This window comes from Dasypus novemcinctus, chromosome 13, assembly GCF_030445035.2.
Source record: "Dasypus novemcinctus isolate mDasNov1 chromosome 13, mDasNov1.1.hap2, whole genome shotgun sequence".
NCBI lineage: Eukaryota > Metazoa > Chordata > Mammalia > Cingulata > Dasypodidae > Dasypus > Dasypus novemcinctus.
In genome coordinates, this window is record NC_080685.1 from 58,952,499 (window position 1) to 58,967,475 (window position 14,977).

The window sequence follows — 14,977 nt, forward strand, 5'->3', positions numbered from 1 at the left end:
CAGTGAACACTGCTGAAGGCAGGGAGAGGGAAAAAGAGGTGTATATGGGGGCATTTTTGGGACTTGGAATTGTCCTGAATGACATTGCAATGACAGATACAGTCCATTTTATATCCTGCCAGAACCTACAGAATTGAGTGGGAGACAGTGTAAACTACAATGCCATGCTTAGTGGCAATGCTCCAAAAGTGTTCATCACTTGCAATGAATTTACCACACTACTGAAAGAAGTTGTTAATGTGTGGAAGGGTGGGAGTTGTGGGGAGTGGTGCATATGAAAATCCCTTATATTTTTCTGTAACATTTTGTGTAATCTATCTTCTTAAAAAAATATAAAAATGTCTTTTTTCACCTAAATTCCATTATAAACAAAATAATTAAACACATGATTAGATAGGCAAACCTTTGAACCATATACATTTGGAAGTTATAAGAGGATATGTTTTCCTTTCTCCCATGCTGCTTTCTTCTTTTTTCCTTCCAACTTCTGATCCCCTCAGTGTATAATGTTAGGGATGCAAACTCAATTCAGGAAGAAATTTAAGAAGAGCTTTGCAGATATCATAACCTATATCATATAGTGCAGAAGTTCTTAACCAGGGGTTCAGGAATTTGAAATGAAATTCAAAAAAACATTCTTGTGGGGACGTGTTGGTACGATGGTGATATATTTATTAAACAATCACAGTATAGTGTGGACTTAGTAAGGGGTCCATGGTTTTCACCTGACTGGCAAAGGGGTCCATAGAACAAAAAAAGGTTAAGAATCCCTGGTATAGAGAAAACAAGATTGGCATTGACTAGAAATAAAAATTTTCTTCAAGTAAAGATTAAAAAAAAAGGATTTACAACAAGATTATATTTGGAAAATGGATGACATTTTTCTCTTTATATTAGAAATAGGAAAAAATCATTCCATATAAAATTATTTTCTATTTTTCTGTAATCACATTTTTAACTAGCCTCCATTTCAACAGTGTACATGAAAAAAAAAGTTCTAAGCCTGAGATCCCGAAATAGTTTCAAGTGTTTTGGCTAATTCAGTATCCAAGTAAATTATGATGGCATCCAGTCTCTGATTGGATGAAGTACCAAAAGATGCACAGAAATAATTACTGAGGCTTGAGCAGATATGACCCAGAAAAACCTATTATCTCAGCTATCAGGCTCCCTTACCCAAAAGGGGAAAAAAAGTCCTTAAGTGTGTCAGATTCCAGTGAATGTCCAACAGCTCAGCTTCATATAACCCAGCAATAGACTGAGCCATCTGTAAAACGTGGAATTATTCAATAACATGAATAACTTCAGTAATAGTTTGAAACAGCAGCTGGCCCCCAATTAGGAAGAACATCCAGTTTTCAGTCCCAAGTTCTAAAACACATAATAACAAGTCCAGGAACGTGGCCGAATGTAATCCAGAAACGTGGGCTACAAAGGAGAAAAAAAAAACGGAGGAATACTTTATTTGTATGCATTGTGTTACAAGGTGTATGGTGGTAGATTAGGGGGTGTTAATTATATACTGTACATCTCTAAAATATCTCCTAGCATTTCAGTGTCCTCTTCTTATAAGCAGCTCACTAATTCAAAAGGTATTTAGTAATTTTATTTACAATATAGGTTTATTCAATTGAGAAATTATGCATAAAATTTCTGAAGTCTAGTAAACTCAAAATTACACAACTGCATGGACTTCTGACCAAATTCCCAACAGGAACTTCCTTTCTTGTTTCCTATCTTGCTTGTTTGCTTTAGCAGAGCCCTACTTTTAGCAGCTCAAAATCTAAATGGTAGTAGAAGATGAAAGATGATAAAATATATGTACAAATTACATTAATACATGGTTAAAAATTACTGAATTTCTCAAAAAGGAAGAAATGAAGTACTATGAAAATTCAGAAGCAAGAAAGAGGGAGGAGAAGGAATTTGAAAAAGCTTCATGGGGGATGTACCATCCAAATGGGTTTTGACAGGAGAACAGAATCTGGCATGTGGAAACTGAGTGTAAGGAGCGGCATAACCAGAGACAATTATCAGGAGTCCAGAGTCCAGAGCAGTTACTTTAGTTTCACAAAGGGAATTAGTAGGAAATAATATGGGATATTTAGGATAGCATAACAAAAACAGGGTACAAAGAAAGGCATTGGAAGAGAAAGTGATTAATTTGATTTGGGGTACTTTTAGTTTAAGGTGCTTGTGAGACATACTGTGGCAGATTTATCAAGACATCAGCTAATTTAGTGCTATAGATTTAGATTTAGGAGTCATCCAAATGTAGCTAAAAATGAAAGCCCTAAGGCTAATTGAGACTGATACAAGAGAAACAAAAACAAAAACAACACAATAAGGGAAACGGAACAAGGTAAAGGCATACCTTGTTTTATTGTGCTTCAATTTGTCATGCTTTATAGTTATGGCATGTTTTATAAATAGAAGGTTTGTGACAACCCTGCATTGAGCAAGTCTATCAGTGCCATTTTTCTAACATCATATGCTCATTTCATGTTTCTATGTCACATTTTAATAAAGTTATATACATTGTTTCTTTAGAAATAGTGCTATTGCCCACTTAATAGACTGCAATATTGTGTAACATAACTTTTATAAGCACTGGGAAACCAAAAAATTCATGTGACTTGCTTTATTCTGAAATTTGCTTTATTGTGGTGGTCTAGAATTGAACTGCAATATCTCTAAGGTATGCCTGTATATCAACATTGTTTGACATTTTTACCAAGAGCAAATTACATTGGAAGGGTCAGGGTGAAAAAATGCATAAGTATAGGCTGGTGGGAGCAGGGAAAAGGTCACATTCCATTGGAGAAACCTTGGAGAATACCTGTATTTTTAGGAAACAGGAAGAAAATTAGAGAAGACATTAAAGAAAAAGCAGTAAAAGAGAAGGAAGAGAACCAAGAACGAGGACAGTGCAGTAAGACTAAAAATAACATCATGCTTTAACTCTTTATTTCCCTTCCTTACACTAGTTCATCTTACCCTCCACTAGTATCCTTCTCAATATTGTCCATCCTCCTATTCAGAGGACAAATAGGCTATTTTTCTATTCCAGCCAGTCTGATGACTCACATTTTTCAGAGGACAATGCTGATGTGCATACCATTCTTGAGAATATAAGCACACTACCATTCCGTGGCCCAAGAAGAGAGAAATCCATAGCATAAGATTCCAAATTGGCCTTTTCCTGCTATCATTGACAATGAAGTTTAAGGTCACTAAAGTTAGAAAGATGATAAAAAAATATATAGTTAACAACTGAACTTCATCAAAATAAAAAAAAATTGTGCAAAGGCAACATACAAAAGAGTAAAAAGACAACCCACAGAATGGGAGAAAAATATTTGTAAATCATATATACAGAATATATAAAGAAGTCCCACAAATCAAAAATAAAAGACAACCGAATTTTGAAAAATGGGCAAAGGATTTGAATAGATATTTCTCTGAGGAAGATATGAAATGGCCAACAAACATAAAAAAGAAACTCAGAGTCATTTGTCATTACAGAAATATAACTCAAAACCACAGTGAGATACAATTTCACACCATAATTTTTTAAAAAAAGGAAAATAAGTCTTGGTGAGGAGGTAAAGATATGTATACATTGGAACCTTCACACATTGCTGGTGGAACATAAAATGGTGCAGCCACTCTGGGAAACAGTCTGGCAGCTCCTCAAAAAGTTAAACAGAATTGCTATATAACACAACAATTCCACTCTTACGTATGGAAGTGAAAACAGTTATTCTCACAATTACTTGTACACTAATATTGATAGCAGCACTATTCACAATGCCAAAAGCCTGAAACCGCCCAAATGTTTGCCAACAGATGAATGGATAAAGAAAATATGGTATATCCATATACTGGAATATTATTCAGTCATAAAAAGGCATGAAGGACTGATATGTACAACAACATGGATGAACCATGAAAACATTAGGCTAAGTGACAGAAGCCAGACACAAAAAGTAACATAGTGTATGCTTTCACTTATGTGAAATGTCCACAATTGACAAAACCAAAGAGACAGAAAGTAGATTAGTGGTTACCAAGGGCCAAGAAGAGGTGGGGAATGGGGAGGAAGTGCTTAATGGGTATGGGGTTTCCTTTTGGGGTAACAAAAATGTCTTGGAACTAGAGGTGGTGGTGATTATATTAGATGCTACTGAATTGTATACTTAAAAATGACTAATGTTTTCTTTTATGTTAATTTTACCTCAGTAAAAAAAAATGTGCTGTTAGGAAGAGAGAAATATATAACTGGCAGTCAAAAAACAAACAAAAAAATATAGAGAGTTAACAAAATAATCTATCAGGAGATGAGTGGCCTCAGATATCAGCTGTCATTTAATAATAACAGTGAGCATCAAATGTTCCCAAACAATTCTGGTCACTGTTCCTATAAACAAAAAAGGAACTTGAGAGCTGAAGTTTATTAATCAGCATTTAATAGGAATTCCTATGGTATTCAGAATAGGGGAAAACACATTTCGTGGAATTATTCATATTCTAACATGTCCCTTTTTACCCACCTCAAAAATGATAGTTTTCCAGAGTGGAGACACAGTCATTTCCTAGAGGTTACCTAGTTGATTTCTCTATTTCAAGGTGTAAATATCTTAAACCAAGTTGTATACAATTATGCAAAGTCAATGTTCTTGCCACTTGATAAACACTGGCATGTACTTACTATTTTGTTTTCTATAGTGATTTTATAGTTTCGATTTTGTCTTGTTTTCTTTTAGCATAATACCCAGTACTCACAGCATGTCAAGATACTTACTTCCAAAGAAGATGAAGAACACAAAGAGCACTGGATAGAAAAAATTGAAACCAACAGTCAAGATATATTCATGCACTATACCAGATCCAACAAAGGTAGCTAACATGGCGGCAAATTTAAACTTCTTCGAGAGAAACTAGGGGAAAAGGAAAATGTTAAAAAGCAATTAAATATGGATTATATAAAACTTATAATTGTCACACGCTAAACGTACATATTTCATTTTCTATTATATTTGATTTTCCAAGACTACTCCTAGGATTAACCCACATGTTTTTTAAAAAGTTCAAAAAACATATTAGCTTATTAAATCTTACTTTGCTAAAATGAAGTCTTTTCAAAAACAAATGTTGAGTGATCTGGGCAACTTTCCAAAAATATTAATAACATATTTTTAAGTCACTATAATGAACAAAACCACTTCCACATAAAACTGTAATACATCAGAACTTAATTTTTAGAGTAACAATGTATGATGGAGAAGGCAGGCATTCTCTCCATTTTTCCAGGTAACAAAACTAAGGCTCAGAAAGGGCAAGGGACTTGCCTTATCTATATGTGAAACTACTCTTATAAATGACAGATCTAGCAATCAAATTCAGTGATTTTTGCATCACAACATGTTGTCACTTAGCCCAAAGGTGCCTTTACCTAACAAGAATTAAAATCTAGACACTCCAGATATACTCAATCAGCACATTAAAGATTACTTTTTATCAGTATCAAAGACATGTCAGTGTAAATCAATGCATAGGAGTTTTCCCAAATAAATAAATAAATGCCAGAGTGAGATGATTTGCTGGCAATGCCATTTGAAAGAAATGATTTATCATCGGTGAATCCTGACTATTCCTCCAAGGTCTCCAGGCATACTTATTTTGACAACATGTGAAATAAAATACAGAGCAAAAATACGGTATTAGACCTGCTAATATATACAGTAAGACATATACATATATATGTCTCTAAGCAGTACTATTCAAAGCAGAGGGCTCTTAGAGATAAAATCGCACAAAAGAACCAAACACAAGATAATACCATTCTCTATCTATGAGCCATTAAGTATAAGTTCCTCCAGCTACACAACACAAATACATGTTGGAAAAGAATCTCTATTTCTTAAACATCAATCACATAATTCTTGCTGATTACCCAGAGTAAGTCCTTGTAAACATAGTAATATAGCCAGTCATGGACCACCACATTCCATGTCCTGAAATAGCTGGAGAATGATGTAGAATTCCACCAATCCTAAGAAAAAATTAAAGAAACAGGAACAAAAATAAAGAACCCAATCAAAATATCTGCATAGTCCCAAAGAATATACATACACAGTACACCCAAGAATGTTATAATAGATTGTTAGCCCATACGGTGATTACAGAAAATCTGAAAAGGCATTTTGGTTACCACAAAATAACTACCAGAGCTAATAAACAAATTCAGCAAAGTTGTAAAGCTATGAGACTGACATACAAAAATCGGTTTTGTTTCTATTCACCAAGGAACAATCTGAAAAGGAAATTCTAAAAACAATTCCATTTACAATAGCACACAAAACAATAAAATGCCTAGCAATAAGTTTAACCAAAGAGGTGAAACACTTGTATACTGAAAACATAAAAACATTGTAAAAAAATTTAGAGATGACCTAATTAAATGGAAAGATATCCCATGTTAATAGTTTGGAAGGATTAACATTGCTAAGATGTAAACACTCTCCAAAAGGATATATAGATTCAATACAATCTCTATCAAAATTCCAATGGTCTTTTGTAGAAATGGACAAGCCAATCTTCAAATTGATATGGATTTGCAAAGAGCCCAAAATAGCCAAAAACAATACTAAAAAAGTAAGAGGATTCACACTTTCCAACTTTAAAACTTAATACAAAGCTACAGTAATCAAAGCATGTGGTATTGGCACAAGGATAGACATATAGATCAATGGAATAGAATATAAAGTCCACAAGTAAAATCAGACATCTAAGGCCAATTGATTTTTTAAAAAAGATTTATTTATTTATTTATTTCTCACCCCTTCCCCCCGCCCCCACCCCAGTTGTCTGTTCTCTGAGTCCATTTGCTGCATCTTCTTTGTCCGCTTCTGTTGTTGTCAGCGGCATGGGAATCTGTGTTTTTTTTTTGTTGTGTCATCTTGTGTCACTTCTCTGTGTGTGTGGCACCATTCCTGGGCAGGCTGCACATTCTTTTGCACTGGGCAGCTCTCCTTACAAGCGCACTCCTTACACGTGGGGCTCCCCTTTGAAGGGGACACCCTTGCGTGGCACGGCACTCCTTGTGCGCATCAGCACTGCATGTGGGCCAGTTCCACATGGGTCAAGGAGGCCCGGGGTTTGAACCACAGACCTCCCATGTGGTAGACAGACGCCCTAACCACTGGACCAATTCTGCCGCCACCAATCGATTTTTAATAAGGGTGCCAAGTGAGGGAAACCACAAGCAAATGAATGAAATTAGATCCCTATCTCACTTCATACATAAATATTAAATTTAATAAATCAGTAACCTAAATATAAGAACGGAAATTATATAGGTATTAAAAGAAGACAGGGATAAAAGTTCATGACCTTGGATTTGAAGATGAATTGTTAGATATGACACCAATAGCACTAACCACAAAAGAAAAATAAACTGGACTGCATCAAAAGTAAAAAAGTTTTGTACAGCAAAAGACATTGTCAAGAAAGTGCAAAAACAGCTTGCAGAATGGTAGAAAATAATTGGAATTGGAAATCACATATCCGATCAGGGTTTATTTTCCAGAATATAGAAAGAACTCCTAAAATGTAACAGAAAACCCAGTTAAAAGATGGGCAAGGCACTTTAACAGACATTGCTCCAAAGATATACAAATGGCCAATAAGCACATGAAAATATTCCCCACTTTATAGGTTGTTAAGGAAATGCAAATTCAAAACCACAGAAGAGTTTTAACTTCACACCCACAAGGATGGCAATAATCTAAACAATAGAAAATAATGCTTGGCAAAAATTGGGAGAGATAGGAACCCTGTACATTGCTGGTGGGAATGTAAAATGGAGCAGCTGCTGTGGAAAACTGTTCCTCAAAAAGTAAAAAAGTTAAGTATAGAATTATCATAGGACCAAGCAATTCCACTTGTTATGATATACCTAAAAGAATTGAAAGCAGAGACTCAGTTATTTGTTCACTGTATTTACTGGGGCATTATTCACAATATCTAAAAGGTAGTAGCAACCCAAGGTCCATTAGTACATGAATGAATAAACAAAATGTGGTCCATACATACAATGGAGTATTATTTGCCCATAAAAAGGAATGAAATTCTTATACATGCTACAGTGTAGATGAACTCTGAAGATATCATGGTGAGTGAAATAAGCCAGACACAAAAAGACAGAAGATTTTACTTACACTAAATAGAATAAGCCAACCATAAAAACAAAGTAGAGTAAAGGTGGCAGGGGAGGAGAATGGGGGTCCATGATTAATGAGAGCAGAGTTTCTGTTTGGGGTGATGAAAAATTTTGTTGATGGAGGATGGTGATGGTGGCACATCATTGTGAATGTAGTCTAGTATCGTAGGGAGCATAAAAGCTATCCTCCTGAGAGCCTCCATGCTGTTCAAATGTGGCTCTCTCTGAGCCAAACTCAACATATAAATGTTTCCCCCCAGCATGGGACATAACTCCTGGGGACGAGCCTCCCTGGCACCAAACACCATCAAGGAATGCAACTCTAAAAAGACCTTGAATAAAAGGGGGAAAAGGTAAAGACAAATGAGTTTATATGACTAAGAGACTTTGAAATGAGTCAGGAGGTCTTCCAAGAGGAAACACTTATGCACATCTCAGCATGATCTTGTAGACTGCCAGAGTAGATACTAATCTACATGGGCGGCTCTGGAGTGCCCTGGAGAAACCCAAGTTCTGTGGTCATGGCTGATAGCTGAAGAAGGTGGTACCTCTCCAGTGGGCTCTACATCAGAATTTATACTCCCGACTGAGACAGTTGAACTCAGACATGAATTCTCTACACATGCCTCTTCTGTCCCTTTTATCTGAACCTATACTTGGTGCTGAGTTGGCAGGTGTACATCCAAGAGACTTGACTCTTTGGGCTGTCCATGTGGAGCTCAGCCCTGAGCCTTAGTTGAGTCACAAAACCTACTCTCCAGTTCATTGGACTCTCCCAGGAAAACTAACAAGGAGGTGAGAATGGACAACCAACATATTAAGGAACCAAGGGAGTCTACAACTGCAAGCGAGAGAGTCCCATCCATCAGCCGTATGGGATCGAGGTACCCTCTCAATTAGAGGTGAAGTGGGCTTCACCATCCTGGAATCCTCAGGATTAGGGAATAAAATATGGACTAAAGTGTACTTACTGGTATTCTACTATGGACTTATTGGTATTCTAGCAATTGGAGAAATTATATCATTGATGTAGAGACAGTGGTCACTGGAGGTGCTGAAGGCAGGGAGAGGGGAAAAAGAGGTGTAATACAGGAGCATTTTCAGGACTTGGAATTGTCCTGAGTGAGACTGCAATGACAGATATTGGTCATTATATATGTGGCCGTAACCTAAAGAATTGAGTGGGAGATAGTGTAAACTACAATGTAAACTATAATTCATGTTTAGGGACAGTGTTCCAAAATGTGTTCATTATTGCAATGAATGTACCACACTAATGAAAGAAGGTGTGGGAGTGGGGTATATGGGAATCCCTTATATTTTTTAATGTAAAATTTCATGTAATCTAAGTATCCTTTAAAAATAATTAAAAAATATAATTAAGAAACCCAAAAACAACAACAACAAAAACATTGTGCTTAAGGAAAGAAACCAGACACAAAAAATCTCATACATTATGATCCTCCTCTATAAATTATCAAGAGTAGACAAATACATAGAGACAAAGTAGAGTAGTGGTCGCCAGGGAATGAAGGGAAGAAGGAATGGGGAGGAATTTATAGGAAATTCTCAAGGGCAGTGAAAAGTTTTGAAACTGGAGAGCGGTGGTGGTTGCAGAACATAAGAATGCACTAAAGGCCCCAGAATTGTATGCTTTAAAATGCTTAATTCTAGATGAATTTCACTTCAATTTTTAAAAATTGGCATTTTGGGTAATAGTGTTAAATAAGACACCAATTCTCATTCTAAATATTAACTTCGTTGGCTCCTTTTGTCTCATTATCAAGCAAGTTATGATGGTATTCTATTAACCTCTGCCAGTAGGTCTGTAAGGAAACCCTGAACATGCAGAATTGTTTAAATCTAACATTCATCTAAATAGAAATCAGTAAACACTTTACTATGCTAAAAATGAGAGAATTCTAAGGTCATACAGATAGATAGAATACTTACACTTAAAACTTGTTTAGTGGTATTATTAATACCAAAATATAAATTACACAAGGAGTAAAATGGTGGCTACCTTGAAGTCCGGGTGCCTCTTTCTGTACAGGCACACCTCATTTTATTGTGCTTCACTTTACTGGGCTTTGTAGATATTGTGTATTTTTTTTCAGAAGTTGAACGTTTGTAACAACCTTGCATTAAGCAAGTCTGTCAGCATCATTCTTTCAGCAGTATTTGCTCACCTCAAGACTCTATGTTACATTTTGGTAATTCTCACAGTATTTCAAACTTTTTCAGTATTATTTTATCTGTTATGGTGATCTGTGTTCTTTGATGTTACTATTGTAAGTGTTTGGGGTGCCATGAACCATGCCCATATAAAACGGTAAAATTAATCAATAAATGTTGAGTGTTCTAACTTCTCCACCAATCTGACATTCTCCATTTCTCTGCCTCTCCTCATTCCTCCCTATTCTCTGAGAGACAATGAATTTGAAATTAGATCAGTTAATAACCCTACAATGGCCTCTAGGTGTTCAATAGAAAGGAAGGGTTGCATGTGTCTTATTTGAAATCAAATTCTAGAAATATCTAGACTAGGCAAATACATTGAGACAGAAAGTGGATTAGAGGTTACAAGGGGTTGGGGTAGGAGGCATTAGGGAGTTAATACTTAATGGGTATACAGTTCGTTTGGGGTGATGAAAAATATTGGTGAATGTAGCACAACTGTTAATATAATTAATGCTACTGAACTTTACATTTAAAAATGGTTAAATTGGGAAGTTTTAGGTTTGTTTCATGTTACCACAAAATAAAAAAAAATAGATGAGAAAGATGAGGAAAATAAAGATAGAAATGCTTAAGATTAATGGGGAAGGCATATAGAAAGCCAAGAAAGGTAAAAAACAAAGCCGCTTGAGTCAAACAGTTAGCCAAGTTGTGAATGCAAGGGAAAAGTTCTTGGAGAAAATTAAAAGTGCTATTCCAGTGAACACTAGTAATAAGAAAGCAAAACAGCCTTATTGCTGATATGGAGAAAGTTTTAGTGGTCTGGATAGAAGATCAAACCAGCCATAACATTTCTCTAAGCCACAGCCTAATCTAGAGCAAGACCCTAACTCTCCTCAATTCTGAGAAAGCTGACAGAAGTGAGGAAGCTGAGGAAGAAAAGTTTAAAACTAGCAGAGGTTGATCCATGTGGTTTAAGGAAAGAAAACATCTCCATAGCTGAGAAAAAAGTGTACGGTTAAGCACCAAGTGCTGAGGTAGAAGCTGCACCAAGTTATCCAGAATATCTAGCTAAAAGTATTGATCAATATGGCTTCACTGAACAACTAATTTTCTATGTAGACAAATAGCCTTATATTGTGAATTACCATCTAGGATTTTCATAGCTAGAGAGGAAAAGTTAATGTCTGGTTTCAAAGCTATAAAGGACAAACTGACTCTCTTGTTAGGGGCTAATGTACCTGTTGACTCTAAGTTGAAGCCAGTGCTCATTTACCATTCCAAAAATCTTAGGGCCCTTGCAAATGCTAAATGTACTCTGCCCGTGCTTTATAAATGGAATAACAAAGCCTGGATGACAGCATATTTGTTTCCAACATGGTTTACTGAATATTTTAAGCACACTGTTGAGACCTACTGCTGCGGAAATAAATATTCCCTTGAAAATATTACTGCTCAGAAGTGGATGTGGCTCAATTGATTGGGCTTGAATCTACCATATGGGAGGTCCCAGGTTCAGTTCCCGGGGCCTCCTGGTGAAGGCAAGCTAGCCCATGCAGAGACCTGGCCAGCGCAGAGAGGTGACTCAACAAGATGATGCAACAAAAAGAGACATAGAGAAAAAGACGACGACCGATGCAACAAACCAGGGAGCTGAGGTAACTCAGCAATTGCATGCCTCTCTCCCATGGTGGAAAATCCCAGCATCAGTTCCTGGTGCCTCCTAAAGAGTAGACAAGAAGACTGGCAGACACAGAAGAATGCACAGCGAATGTACAGAGAGAGCAGATAGTGAGCACAAGCAGCAAGCAGGGGGGGAGATAAATCTTAAAAAAAAAAAAATATATATATATAAATATATATATATATATATATATATATATAAATATATATATATAAAATACTGCTCATTTGACAATTCACCTGGTTGCACAAGTGCTCTGAAGGAGATACAGAATATGATTAATGTTGTTTTCATTTCTACCAGCACAATATCCAATCTGCAGGCCATGGATCAGGGAGTAATTTCGACTTTGTAGTCTTAGTATTTAAGAAATGCATGTTTTAAGGCAATACCTGACATAGATAATGATTACTCTGATAGATTTGGGCAACGTCAATTGAGAACCTTCTGGAAAGGATTCCCCATTCTAAATGCCATTAAGAACATCATGATAAATGGGAGGAGGTCAAAATATCAACATTAACAGGAGTTTGGAAGAAAGTGATTCCAACCCTCATGGATGACTTTGAGGGGTTCAATTCTTCAGTGCAGGAAGTAACTGCAAATGTTGTGGATATAGCAAGAGAAGTAGAATTAGAAGTGGAGCCTAAAGATGTGACTGAATTACTGCAATCTCATGATGAAACTAACAGATGAGGAAGTACTTCTAATGAATGAGCAAAGAAAGAGGTTTCTTGGATGGAAGAAAGATGTTGTAAACATTTTTGAAAGGACAACAAAGGATTTAGAATAATATATCAACTTAGTTGATAAAGCAGCAGCAGGGTTTGAAAGGATTGACTCTGATTCTGAAATAAGTTCTACTGTGGGTAAAATGCTATCAAACAGCAACAAAATCTGCATAAAGGAAGAGTCGATCAATGTGTCCAACTTCATGGTTGTCTTATTTTAAGAAATTGCCACCAACATCACACTGTCCAGTCAGCAGACATCAACATCGAGGCAAGACCATTCATCAGCAAAAGGAGTATGACTTGCTGAAGATGATGGTTTAGCACTTTAAAGCAATAAAGTTTTTTAAAGTAGGGTATGTACATTGTTTTTCTAGATATAAGGCTATTGAACATTTAATATGCTACAGTAAAATATAACTTTTATATGTGCTGGGAAACCAAAAAATTCGTGTGACTCACTTAATTGGGATATTCATTTTATTGTGATAGTCTATAACTGAACCGACAATATCTCCAAAGTATGCCTCTACTTTCTCCCAGTTTTAAGTTCAGAACAATAAAATCAGACATCTGAAATCCACAACTCACACTGTTTCTTTGAGAAAGAGGTGGTAGGTTTGCAGTGAGATAAGAACAAACAAAACAATATACAGGGTTTGAGATAGTATTAAAGAAGACTATGAACCACCCTGGATTCTGTCTAGAGTTTAATTCCAGGATAAGAATACCATTTTCAGCAGAATTCATGATTTTCAATATAAAAGAGGGAAAAGTTTCTTCCCTCTGGAACTGTTTGAGTGCCTATGTAAACACAGCCAATTTAAAGAAATGAACAAAGAAGCCTCATAATGCCCTGTGAACAAGTGTTTTCCTATCTTAATCACCAATATATCCTCACAGGATGCAGCAGAAAACATTAGTTGTATTAGGGGAACAGCTATTATAGGCAGGAGAAAAGGTGATGCTATGCTAGTTATATGTTTTTCCGATTTTCAAACCTATAATTGGTAAAACCTGTGGAATGAAAATTACTTCACAACTTTATGTTAAAAAGCTGGTAATGTTATTTAATCAACTGCACTCAAATACTCTGCAATGAAGAAATAAATTAAATTAAAAGTAGAGATCAGTCCAAGTATATTATTACCTTATAAAACATCCTGTCACCAAAGCGTAACATCTCAGCAAAGGCATTGAACCAGCTGTGAAAGAAGCCAAAGAAAATATTGAAAGCAATCAGCGTACCTAAAAAGAAGAGTAAGAGTATTAAGAGTCTTTACCAGCAGCTCACATAACAAGCAGTTTTTATGTCTTCATTCATTAGCTGGAATTATTTTGCAAAATAAAGGTATTGTTCTGCTTATCTATTGTGGTGCTTTTCTGTTAAGTTAATTACTTTAATTTTATGAAGCAATAATTTCCACATTGGTTTTAGAGGTGACAGACTGTTTTTAATATAAATCCTTAGATGTATGACTTAACTTGGTGCCCAAGACCCATTAACAAACATCCCTCTAAACCAATTGTTTTCAAATGTGTTTCAAATGTGGGAGATTTTTGTCCCTCCGGGGATGCAATTCTGGAGTCATTTTTGGTTGTCATTAATAGGGAAATTGGGGAGGCCCCACTGGCACCTACTAGGTAGAGGTCAGGATGCTGCTAAATACCCTACAATGCGCAGGCCAGCTGTCCAAAATAAAAAATGACCCAGCTCTACATGTCAATAGGGGCAAGACCAGCAAAATCTGGCCTAAACTTATCTCTAACAAATGTACCCCCAATTTTGAAACATCAAATGTAACTATACTTTTGTCATTCCAAAATACTCCATGCCTTTGCATACATCTCATTACCTGGAAGTACCTTTCTATTTCTATTATTTCTTGGGCAAATACCTATCTATTTTTTAATATCTGGTTAAGTGTTATCTTTAATATGAAAAAAGTCCCTCAGGATTTTGTTTATTCTACTATATAGTATATACTATAATATATTGTAAAATATACATTTATATGTCCACCTCTTTCATTCGTTTATTCAAAAAATATTTATAGAGCATCTACTTGGTGCCAGACATATTGAAGGGACATTAACTCAACTCCTGCTCTCAAAGATTTGCAGCCTAGAGGGGAGGATACACAAATATATAACACATAT

General features: G+C 35.9%; 1 protein-coding gene and 1 long non-coding RNA gene across 6 annotated transcripts in view; one reads left to right on the top strand and one right to left on the bottom strand.

The window, feature by feature from the left end:
- The window catches only part of LOC105747182 (uncharacterized), a 43,300-nt gene extending 32,699 nt beyond the window's left edge, over positions 1 to 10,601 (top strand). For all 3 annotated transcript variants that reach the window (XR_001119300.4, XR_002798744.3, XR_011645513.1), the window contains one exon: positions 4,767 to 10,601. This is a non-coding gene — a long non-coding RNA (uncharacterized lncRNA). The remainder of the gene's footprint in view (positions 1 to 4,766) is intronic.
- Positions 1 to 14,977, bottom strand: part of LOC101443584 (sterol O-acyltransferase 1) — a 115,416-nt gene that overhangs the window by 20,210 nt on the left and 80,229 nt on the right. For 2 of the 3 annotated variants that reach the window (XM_058274804.2, XM_071207587.1), the window contains exons 12-16: positions 13,968 to 14,065; positions 5,957 to 6,055; positions 4,805 to 4,940; positions 3,088 to 3,233; positions 656 to 1,428 (exon numbers count right to left, since the gene is read on the bottom strand). In XM_058274804.2, the coding sequence (XP_058130787.1) occupies positions 1,372 to 1,428; positions 3,088 to 3,233; positions 4,805 to 4,940; positions 5,957 to 6,055; positions 13,968 to 14,065 (536 nt within the window). In that variant the 3' untranslated portion in view covers positions 656 to 1,371. Of the gene's footprint in view, positions 1 to 655; positions 1,429 to 3,087; positions 3,234 to 4,804; positions 4,941 to 5,956; positions 6,056 to 13,967; positions 14,066 to 14,977 lie in introns of those variants that run through there. The other variant, XM_071207588.1, reaches the window with a different exon arrangement.